General features: G+C 37.6%; 1 protein-coding gene across 1 annotated transcript; it reads right to left on the bottom strand.

Annotated features, from left to right (window-relative positions):
• Positions 1 to 8744: 8744 nt before the first annotated feature.
• LOC141686208 (uncharacterized) lies at positions 8745 to 11485 on the bottom strand. Its single transcript, XM_074491258.1, has 3 exons — positions 10311 to 11485; positions 9837 to 10040; positions 8745 to 9486 (listed from the first exon to the last, which is right to left on the bottom strand). The coding sequence occupies exons 1-3, from the start codon at positions 11483 to 11485 to the stop codon at positions 8745 to 8747; spliced, it is 2121 nt and encodes a 706-aa protein (XP_074347359.1).
• Positions 11486 to 12038: the final 553 nt, after the last annotated feature.

Below are 12038 nucleotides of genomic sequence, written 5' to 3'. Positions count from 1 at the left end.
ACGTATATCATGGACGTCAACAAGTCTAAACCGGGAGGATCAATTGGTTTAAGCTATCACATCCTAACCAAGAACAACTATACAACGTGGGCGATGAAAATGAAGGTGTATATGCAGGCTCAAGGTGTTTGGGTGGCAATTGAACCAAGTGATCCAAAGGGAGCGGTGGAAGAAAAGACTGATAAGGTAGCATTGGCAATGATATATCAGAGATTAGCAGAGGACATGTACTTTCAATTGCAGAGAGAAGAGTACATCCAAGGAAGTTTGGGAGCGTTGAAAATAATGTGTCAAGGGGTTGATCGAGTAAAGAAGGCAAAGGCTCAAACTCTGAGAACTAAATTGAATTTCTGAGTATGAGAGACACGAACAGATTAATGAATTCTACCTGAGGCTTAATGGCTAGTGTCGGATATAAGAGCCTAGGAGATGAGATGAAAGAGGCCTATGTGGTGAAGAAATTACTACGTGTTGTGCCATCTAGGATTCCTCCAAATTATCTCGACGTTGCAGCAGTTGGCGACGATTTAGAGGACACTGTCCGTCGAAGAAGTAGTTGGATCTTTAAAGCACATGAAGAACGAATAAAAGGATGTAACAAGAGTGACTCAAATGAAGGAAACTTTTACTCACAGAAAGAAGAGTGGCAAAAACGGGAGTTGGCTGAGAATATAAACTGTTACTTACTCGGGATGACTGGCTGAAGAAAACAAATAGGAGAAACTCAGATGGATCCTCATCGAATTTCCGGAACCGTGGAGGTCGAGACAAAAGCAATTTGAAGTGCTATAATTGTGGCATATATGGTCATTTGCTGTTGATTGCCGTAGACCCAAGCGAAATAGAGAACAAAGGGAAGAAGTAAACATGAGCAAGATTGAAGATGACGAACTGGCCCTCTTACTAGCAAAGTGTGATGAGGAAGGGTCACAAACCACACTCCTATCTGAGAGTAAATTGATACTGTCACAAATGACTAAACTACAGGGAGATCCAAACGTGTGGTTTCTAGACAATGGAGCAAGCAGTCATATGACGGGTTTGAAATCAAAGTTTACAAGGTTGGATGAGAAGATCACTGGAGTGGTGAGCTTTGGGGACGGGTCCAGTGTAAGAATCGAAGGGAAATGAACAGTATCACTCGTCTGCAAGAATGGAGAAATTCGCACCATTGATGATGTTTACTATATTCCAACCCTCAAAAATAACATTTTGAGTCTTGGACAGCTAGCATAAAAGGGAAATAGAATCATAATCAAAGGGGAATCATTGTGGGTGTATGACTCTCAAGATACACTCTTTATGAAGGTAAAACGCTCCCAAAATCGATTTTATAAAATTATTATCAATACCATGCAGCCTGTATGTTTGTTATTCAAAAAAAAAAAAAGAAATGAATCCAAGCTTTGGCATCATATGCCTGGGACACGTGAACTACCACGCCTTGGCGCTGTTGAGACGAGGTAAAATGGTAAATGGAATGGCCTGCAACAATCTCTCCAGATGAAGTGTGCAAGGGCTGTTTGTTGTCAAAACAAACCAGAAAACAATTTCCACTGAAAACTATCAATGCAGCAATAAAGGTTCTTGAGCTAATCCATGGAGATCTCTATGGTCCTATACAACTGGAAACAGCTTCAGGCAAGAGGTATTTGTTCTTATTGGAAAATGATTACAGTCGTTACATGTGGGTATATTTTCTGAATAGAAAAGATGAGGCATTCTCTGTTTTCAAAACTTCTGTGCATTGGTTGAGGAGGGGTGAAGAAAGAAAGAAACGAGGTTTTCAGAACTGACAGAGGGGGTGAATTTGGGCTCAAATAAATGTCAAACATTTTATGAAAAAGCTGGTATAAAGAGGCACTACACAACCCTGTATACACCTCAGGTGTGGAGCGAGAAACCAGACAATAATGGGAGATGACTAGGAGTTGTTTAAAAAAACTAAGTTTCCACCAGTGTTGTGGGGGGGAAGCCCATTAGACATACTCAGTTTATTTGTTGAATAGACTCCCTACGGGAACATTAACTAGAGTCACACCATTACGAAGCATGGAATGAAAGAAAGCCCCACATAGGTCATATCAGAATTTTTGGATGCATTACACACATGAAGATTCCAAGTCAGCACACAACCAAATTGGATGACAGGAGCAGAGAAATGATCAATTTGGGTAAGGAACCCCGATACTAAAGCGTACTGTCTGTATGATCCAGTGAACAACAGAATTTGGGTGAGTAGAGATGTGACGTTCGAAGAAAACAAGTCATGGGTGTGGGAACGCAAAGAGGACAGTTCACTCTCCTGTAATGGCACATTTTCAATTGACGGTGTAGTTGAAAATTGTGAAGGAAGCGCTACAAAAAGTGTTGGTGAGAAAATTTAGACATGGAGAGCACAACTGATTCACAAGGAACGGACTCACAACATGATGAAAATGAATCACCTAGAGTACAGTCACCTGCACATGTTCTAAATCCGGACAATTACGATGATAGTGTAGAACCGAAGAGAGTCAGAAATCTTCAAGATATATATAATGAGACGGATGAAGTGGAGTTAGAGGAAGAACTGTACATCATGGGCATTAAGGAACCAATCAACTTCAAATAGGCCATGAAAGAAAGATGCTGGAAAATTGCAATGGACAAGGAAATGAAATCAATAGAAGAAAATAATACCTGGAAGCTAGTCGAATTACCAGACGGAAATAAAGTCATTGGTCCTGAAGTGGATATTTAAACTAAAGAGGGATGATGAGGGCAATATCGTGAAGCACAAAGCGCGGTTGGTAACTAAAGGTTATGTGCAAGAGTATGAAGTCGACTACGATGAAGTCTTTGCCCCAGTAACAAGACTTGAAACCGTAAGGATATTATTGGCTCTGGCAGCAAAGTGTGAGTGGGAAGTTCACCATCTAGATATCAAGACAGTGTTTCTGAACGGGGAAAAAACCGAGGATGTCTATGTTGCACAGCCGGAAGGTTTTGAGAAAGAGGGAAAGAAACATTTAGTATACAAACTGATAAAGGAATTGTATGGCCTTCGTCAGGCGCTACGGGCATGGTATGCTAAACTGAATGCTAGCCTTGAAAGCCTGAGATTTAAGAAATGTCCTTCGGAGCACGTTGTCTATACAAAACAGGAGGGAGAAGACAAGATGATAATCGCAGTGTATGTGGATGACCACCTATTGATAACCGGGAGCAACACTAAAATGATCGAGAGTTTTAAACAGCAAATGAACACAAAGTTCGAGATGACAGACATGGGTATGTTGAGTTATTACCTGGGAATTGAAGTAGAACAGGGTCATGGCTACATAAAACTTAGGCAGACAGGTTATGCAAAAAAGGTCATAGAAAAGGCAGGAATGAAGGGTGTAATCCGGTAAAATACCTTATGGATCCTAAAGAATCACTTCGACCAAGACGAAGGAGGTAAAGTGATTGATGCAACGTACTACAGAAGCGTAATAGGAGGCTTACGATATCTTGTTCATACTAGGCCAGACATCGCATATTCGGTAGGTGTGGCTAGTAGGTACATGGAAAAACCCACCGTAAGGCATCTCAATGCTGTGAAGCGGATCCTGAGATATGTGCAAGGAACATAGCAGCTCGGTTTTGGTCTATACCAGAAACAATGGCATAATATCTTGACAGGTTATACAATAGTGATCTTGGGGAAATATGGATGATAGAAAGAGTACTGGAGGTATGTGTTTCTACTTAAATGAAAGTTTAATCATATGGGTTTCACAAAAACAGAAGTGTGTTGCTTTGTCTTCGTGTGAAGCAGAATTTATGGCTGCAACTGCAGCGGCTTGCCAAGCAATTTGGGTCAAAATCTGCTGAATCAAATAACTGGTAAACTCATTGGACCTGTTGTGCTGTTTATTGATAACAAATCAACTATTGATTTAGCTAAAAACGCTGTGTTTCATGGGAGGAGCAAACATATACATGTTCGATATCATTTCATACGGGAATGTGTTGAACGGGGATATATTATTTTGAAGTATGTAAACAGCACTGAGCAGAAGGCTGATATTTTGACAAAAGCTTTGATGACACACAAGTTTGAAAAGATGCGGAGATTGTTGGCAGTCGAGAATATGTCTGAATAAGTTTAAGATTAAAGGGGGATGTGTTGGTTAATCTTAAACTAAGTCAATTTTATTATGTTTGAATAAATATGTCAATGTCTGTATTATGGTTTAGGTGATAGACTTGCTATAGTTTTAGACTTGTTTTATTTATTTAGGAAGGTTGAATTAGTCAGCTACGTAATAGTCGTGTTGCTGTTAGTGGTTCAAGTCATGTCCTATTTTGTAGGACTTCAGTTATTGTATTTATGATATATGTTTCCATTTCCAAGTAATGCAAGATAGTTTTTCTGGCAAAAGAAACTTTGTGTTGTGTGAGTTATTTAGAGAAACTACTTGTGTTTATTTACCGATATACCTATATCCTCAGTTGGAATTGGGAAATAATGTTTCTCTTTTTAAAGTATTATGATTAATTTCTTACAAAAAAAGAATGATTATGATAAGAGATCAAAATAGAAGATTTTATGAATTGAATAGATTTTGTTGTATTCATTAATAATATTAAACTTGTTGAATTTATGATCTTGCTCCCTGCTAAAAGTTTAAAATTTTAGATGAATTAATTAGTTAGTCTAAAGTTTAAGATGAGTTAGTGATTTTATATAACACTAGTTCAGGCCATGCACGGTTTTTTAATATATTTTTTTTCTTTTTAAATTTTAATTTTTAGATATTTTAAAATTTATTTTAAAAAAATTTTAATGTACATATAAATCATTATTTCTGATGTCGTTACAATATTATTTTATATTTTAATAGTTTGTTATTATATTATTGCAACAAAAATGCATCTACCTAGAAATATACACATGAATAATTCAATTACAACTATATATAATATAATGTCTATATTTATTCTATCTACTATTTTACTATTATATCATATTTATAGCCAATCGCTTGAAATCTATGATTGACCAGATTATTGCAGATACTCAAAGCACTTTCATTTCAGGACGGTTAATAACTGATAATATTATGATTACTTATGAAGTGATGCATTTTATGAAATGGAAAACATCTGGCAAGTAAGCTTGGATGGTTCTAAAACTTGACATAAATAAAGCATATGATCGGGTGGAATGAAACTTTTTAGAAGTAGTGCTTAAAAAATGGGATTCTCAAGCAAAGTAATTCAGTTATTTATGGCATATATCTTATCTGTTAGTTATCAGATTAATCATGCAGGAAGGAACTTTGGAAACTTTAACCCTTCTCATGGCCTTCGTCAAGGGGATTCTCTCTCATCATATTTGTTCCTAATTTGCATAGAATGATTTACTTCTATCATTCACGATTACCAGAGGAGAAATCTTATTAAAGGTATAAAGGTCGCTCGTAGTGCCCCTTCTATATCTCACATGTTCTTTGCGGATGATTGTTATATATTTGCAAAGCTAGTGCAGATAGTGCTAATCATGTTATGCAATTATTGAATATTTTCGAGAAAGCTTTTGGACAACAAATCAATGTGGAGAAGTCCTCAGTTTTTATAGCCGTAACACTAGCTATTATCTGAGGCAGGAGCTATGTCAACAACTAAAAATCAAAGAAGCTGGAGAAAAAACTCAGTATCTCGGTCTTCCTAATATATCATCAAGGAAGAAGTCAGCTGTGTTTGGATATATAAAAGAGCATTTGCAAGACTGTTTACAGGGATGGGACAAGAAAACTCTTTCGAGAGGAGGCAAAGAAATTTTGATAAAGTCTGTTGCTCAGACTCTGCCCAATTATTCTATGAGCGTTTTCCTACTCCTAGTTGATGTTTGTCAAGAGCTGGAAATGGCCATGTCAAAGTTTTTATGGAAATCTAACAGCTCAAAAGATAGAGGTATTCATTAGATGTGTTGGAGTCGTTTAACTACAGCCAAGCACAATGGTGGTATGGGTTTTCGAAATCTTCAAGATTTCAATATAGCGTTATTGGGGAACCAAGCATGAAGGTTAATTTTATACCCAGACAAGTTAGTCGGTCGTATTTTTCAAGAGAGATATTACCCTTCTGGCTCCTTCTTAACAGTTAAGTTGGGTTCCAATCCTAGCTACATTTGGCGTATCATTTTGAAAGTTCAAATTTTGGTTGTTCAAGGTATCTCATGTCAGATTAGTAATGGTCAAACAATGGATATAATAAATTATCCGTGGCTCCCATCAGTAGAAGATCCATTTGTTCACTCAGATAATGAGGCGATCTTAAATCAGAAAGTGGCCTCACTGCTCAGAATTGATGAAAAAGCTTGGGATGTGGACTTAGTTTTGGATATTTTTGAAACCAAGGATGCTGACTTGATTCTGTCTATTCTCCTAACTGAAAATGACAAGGACACCTGGTATTGGCGTCATGAGAAGATGGGGCATTATTCAGTGAAAAGCGCCTATAATATCATTCAAGCTTCTAAAGCTCAGCCCAACACAGCAAATTACTCGGGGTTTTGGAGAAATTTATGGAACTTGAAAATTCCGAATATGATCAAGAATTTTTTGTGACATGCTTCGGATAACTGTTTGCCCACAAAAGATATGTTGCAAGTCAAATGAATTCAAGTTAACTCTCAGTGTCCAGTTTGTAACCTCTGTGATGAATCAGCCATTCAAGCTCTAGTTACCTTCTCGTTTGCGAAGGAGTGTCACCAGTTTACAACCATTACTCTGTTGCAAACGTATATGGGCTTACTCAAATTATTTTAAACTCGAAACACAGAAAATATGAATATAAGATATATTTGTATTAATAAACACACACTTGTATTTATTGATATGAAAACTACAGCTTCTTTTTATCACACAAGGCTACGATCTTCTCTCTCTGAGCTATAGCTCTTCTTTTCTTCTTACAACTGTTTTTGTACTTTTTTACTCGATTGTTATATATATATTTACAAGACAACAGCTTAAGCTATTTATAGGCCTTAAAACTGAGGTATACATCATGCCTTACATCACTTATCATTCAATTCCTGGTTTACTGGTCAGCCTTGTATTTGCAAACTCTAATAGCCTACCTTGATTCTAGGAGTTGCTGTAATTTCTTCCATTCACATGTTTCACCACCTTTACTTCCTTGCCTTGATATTACTGCTTCCTATAAACACCTAGCTGTTTATTTGACCAAGCTGCTGCTCTTTTACTTTTTTTACATGGTTAATATTAATCTTATTTCTGTTTATATCTTTCTTCCATTTATTTCTATCTGCTTCACTTCAAACAAGATAGCCTCCTTATTTGACTTTAAAGGTTATCCAGATTATGTGGAGCTGCTGTATTTTATCAACCTGGAGTTATTAAACACGTATTTGACCATTCATGTTGACAGCACACAACCAGAACTCAGCAACTTTGGTGTAAATACCAAGATGGGTTTGAATTCTAACACTCCCCCTCAAACTCGGCTTGCATTCTGACCTTCTCTTTCATTTTATGAAAGATATCTGGTTTCAATGGCTTTATGAAAATATCCGCTAAATTTTCTTCAGTCCTGCAGTGCACCAACTCCACAATTTTCTCATTTACTTGTTCGCGAAGGAAATGATACTTAATATTGATGTGCTTGCTGCGGCTGTGTGACACTGGATTTTTCGGGAGAGAAATAACTGATTTATTGTCCACGTAAATGGTAACCGGGTCTTCATCTGTAAGATTTAATTCGCTCAATATGTAGCCTAACCACGTAGCCTGATAGGCGCACGCTGCTGCGGCGATGTATTCCGCCTCACATGTTGAGAGAGCAACTGTTTGTTGCTTCTTCGATGACCACGAAAAAATTGCAGAACCAATATGAACAGCATAACCCGAAGTGCTTTTCCCGTCATCCAAGTCACCACCATAATCACTGTCTGAGTAGCCTACTAATTTTGAATCTTAAGAGTATGTGTAAAATAAGCCATGATCAAGTGTACCTTTTATGTACCTCAAAATTCTTTTAGCTTCCATGAAGTGATATTGCTTCAGTTTCTCCATGTACCTACTAACCAATCCAACTGCATACATTATATCTGGACGAGTAAAAGTTAGGTACCTCAGTCTACCAACCAAACTTTTGAACAATGTCAGGTTTACCGACTCCCTTGTTGAATCAACTCTGAGCTTTTTGCTCGGTTCTGCTGGCGTGCTTATTGGCTTGCATTCCTCCATTCTGAACTTCTTTAAAATCTGCTCTGCATATTTTTTCCGAGACATAAAAATCCCTTCTTTGTTTTGCTTCACCTCGACTCCAAAAAAGTATGACATTTGACCAATATCTGTCATCTCAAATTCGTTAATCATAACTTTCTTAAAATTATCAAACATACCTGGGTTGTTTCCTGTAAAGATCATGTCATCCACGTACAAGCACACGATCATAATATCTCTCCCTGAATTTGTCTTCGTTTATAAGGCATGCTCGTATGGACTCTTAATGAAACCATTTTTCTGAAAATATTCATCAACCCTTGTATTCCATGCTCGCGGAGCTTGCTTCAAACCATATAAGACTTTCTTCAGTCTGTACACTTTGTTTTCCAGGCCTTTTTGAACATATCCGGGAGGCTGCTCAATATAGACTTATTCTTCAAGATAACCATTGAGAAATGCTGACTTGACATCCATCTGAAATATTTTCCACTGCTTCTGAGCTGCAATTGCTGTCAGAAGTCATATGGTATCAACTCTTGCAACTGGAGCGAATACCTCATCATAGTCAATGCCATATCTCTGCTTGTAACCTTTAGCCACCAACCTCGCCTTGTATATCTCCACTTCTCCATCTTCATTCGTCTTGGTTTTATAGACCCACTTGACACCAATTGCTTTGTGCCCTTCTAGAAGATCTGTGAGCTCCCATGTATCATTTTTCTTGATTGCACCAATTTCTTCATCCATGGCTTTGTTCCATTTACTTTCTTCAGAAGCTTCCTCAAATGTAACTAGATCACATTCAGCCATTAAACAAAATAAAGAATAATCAAAGGTTGTTTGTACCGGACTTGTTACTTCATAGATATTATCCAAACTCCGCATCTTTCGTGGTGCTCCCCCTGAACTGCTGCTTCCTCCCGTGGATGGTGTCAATCCAGGTGTTTGTTGATTTTGACTTGGTGGAGGAGTTTGATCATCATCTCCGTCATCTTCAATGTTCTGGTTATCACCGTCATCGTCATCACCATTGAAAAATAAATCAGCAACTTTTCTTTCATCCTCGCTCCATCTCCAGTAATCAGATTCATCAAACTCAACATCTCGAGAAATGATTAAATTCTTCGTTAGTGGATTATAGAGTCTGTATACTTTGCTTCTTTTGTCATATCCGGTAAAAATACATTTTTTGCCTTTGTCATCCAGCTTCTTTCTTTTCTGATCAGGAATATGGGCATAAGCAATACCCCCAACAAATAAACTACACATAGAACGACTTCCGCCCAGAAAGTTCTCGGCAAGTGCTTTGCTTTCACCATGCTCCTTGCCATGTCAAGAATAGTGCGATTCTTTCTTTCTGTAACGTCATTTTGTTGAGGAGTATATGCCGTTGTCAACTGATGATTAATTCCATGAGCTCTACAGAAACTTCTGAATAAATTTGAAGTATACTCGCCTCCTCTATCTGATCCGAGTGTCTTCAAATACTGGCCACTTTGTTTTTCTGCCAATGCTTTGAACTCCTTGAATTTATCAAGAGCCTCCGACTTTTCTTTGATGATATACACCCAACTTTTCCTGCTAAAATCATCAATAAAAGTTAGGTAATACCTATTACTTCCAAGTGATGGAATATCAAATAGACCAGCTATATTTGTGTGAACTATCTCCAATGACCTCCTGGCTCTCCACGATTTTCCAACCGGAAAGCTTTGTTGATGTTGCTTCACTTTGACACATGCTTCACACAAATTTTCTGGTTCGTTGATTTCTGGAAAGCCTTCCACCATCTTTGTCTTTGACAATAAGTTTAAGCTGGAAAATCCAAGATGACCAAATCTTAAATGCCATAAACATGAGTCATTTTTAATGATTGATTTCAAGCACTTCTGCACTTTCGTCTGCATATCAAGTGTGAAAAGGCGATTCTTTGACATCTCCACATCTGTAATTAATTCTCGAACCTGATCTCTGATGATGAGAGAATTATCCTGCATCTGAATATTATACCCTTTCTCCACAAGTTGGCCAAGACTGATGATATTATTTTTCAAAGCAGGTATATAATAAACATCATTTATATACTTTTTCTCATCATTCTTTGACACAATCGTAATTGTACCTTTTCCTTTGACCGGAATTTTTGACGAGTCACCAAAAGTAACTTCTCCGCTGATGGTCTCGTTTATCTCCGTAAATAAGTCTTTATGGCCAGTCATATGATTGCTGGCTCCCGAGTCAAGATACCAAACATTTTTCTTGTTTTCCTCATCTCCTTTATAAGTGAGGAACATAGCAGTGCCAACGTCTTTATCTTCTTTTGCTGCAGCAAAGTGACTCCTTTCTTCCACTTTTGGTGCTCTACACTCATAACTGAAGTGACCAAATTTATTACAATTATAACATTGAAATTGAGATTTATCACCTCGTTGAAATCCACTTCTTCCTCGGCCTCTAAAATTCTGACCACGAACAGATGGTTGATAACCTTCAAAATTCTGGCCTCTGTTAAAAGACTGCCTTCCACGTCCTCGTCCACCTCGGTAGCCACCTCTAAAGCCACCTCTGCAACGTACAGAACTGCTACCGCCAGAACTGTCACCAATGGATACTTTACTTTGCAACGCCTTTTCCAAATGGCTTGCATCATCATACTGGTTCATCAGCTGCTCATGCGCTTGAAGTGAACCAACCAGCTCATCAATGGAAATTGTGGACAAGTCCTTTGACTCTTCAATAGAAGTAACCACATAATCAAATTTTCTGGTTAGCGAATGGAGGAGTTTTTCCATGACCCGAACGTCATCGAGACTTTCGCCGTTTCTTTTCATTTCATTTGTTATGGCTTTCAAACGCGTAACAAATTCACCAATATTTTCTGAAGTCTTCATCTTCAAATTCTCGAACTCCCCGCGTAACACCTGGAGCCGCACTTTTTTGACTTTTTTGACACCCTGGAATGATTTTTGCAGAATCTCCCACGCGTCTTTTGCCGTTTTTGCATCTGAATTTTTTTCAAAGGTTGGTTCATCAACACCTTGAATAATTGTATATAGGGCCTTTTTATCTATTTTCCGGGTCTCTTTCAAAATCATCTTCTCCGCATTTGTAAGGGCTGCTTCAGCTGTTGTATCTACGGACTCGTCATATCCGCTTTCAACAATATCCCAATTGTCGTAGGAACCGAGTAACACTTTCATTTGTATGCTCCAGTTCCCGTAATTTGGTGCCGTCAACTTTGGAATTTGCGGTTGTATCATGCTCGCTATATATCAGAAACGTGACCTTGGCTCAGATACCACTTATTGCAAACGTATATGGGCTCACTTAAATTATTTTAAACTCGAAACAAAGAAAATATGAATATAAGATATATTTGTATTAATAAACACACACTTGTATTTATTGATATGAAAACTACAGCTTCTTTTTATCACACAAGGCTACGGCCTTCTCTCTCTGAGCTATAGCTCTTCTTTTCTTCTTACAACTACTGTTGTACTTTTTTACTCGATTGTTATATATATATATTTACAAGACATAAGCTTAAGCTATTTATATGCCTTAAAACTGAGGTATACGTCATGCCTTACATCACTTATCATTCAATTCCTGGTTTACTGGTCAGCCTTGTATTTGCAAACTCTAATAGCCTACCTTGATTCCAGGAGTTACTGTAATTTCTTCCATTCACATGTTTCACCACCTTTATTTCCTTGCCTTGATATTACTGCTTCCTATAAACACCTAGCTATTTATTTGACCAAGTTGCTGCTCTTTTACTTTTTACATGGTTAATATTAATCTTATTTC

This window comes from Apium graveolens, chromosome 9 (genome assembly GCF_009905375.1).
Source record: "Apium graveolens cultivar Ventura chromosome 9, ASM990537v1, whole genome shotgun sequence".
Taxonomy (NCBI): domain Eukaryota; kingdom Viridiplantae; phylum Streptophyta; class Magnoliopsida; order Apiales; family Apiaceae; genus Apium; species Apium graveolens.
This window is presented reverse-complemented; position numbering and strand designations above follow the sequence as displayed.

What these genes read in the sequence shown, in the direction of transcription:
- LOC141686208 (XM_074491258.1), bottom strand. Translation starts at nt 11,485, where the DNA reads ATGATACAACCGCAAATTCCAAAGTTGACGGCACCAAATTACGGGAAC. An exon ending in TCAAAGAATGATGAGAAAAA is followed by an intron (nt 10,041 to 10,310) that starts GTATATAAATGA and finishes TGGATTTTCCAG; the next exon opens with CTTAAACTTATTGTCAAAGA. An exon ending in CCATCACTTGGAAGTAATAG is followed by an intron (nt 9,487 to 9,836) that starts GTATTACCTAAC and finishes TTCTATGTGTAG; the next exon opens with TTTATTTGTTGGGGGTATTG.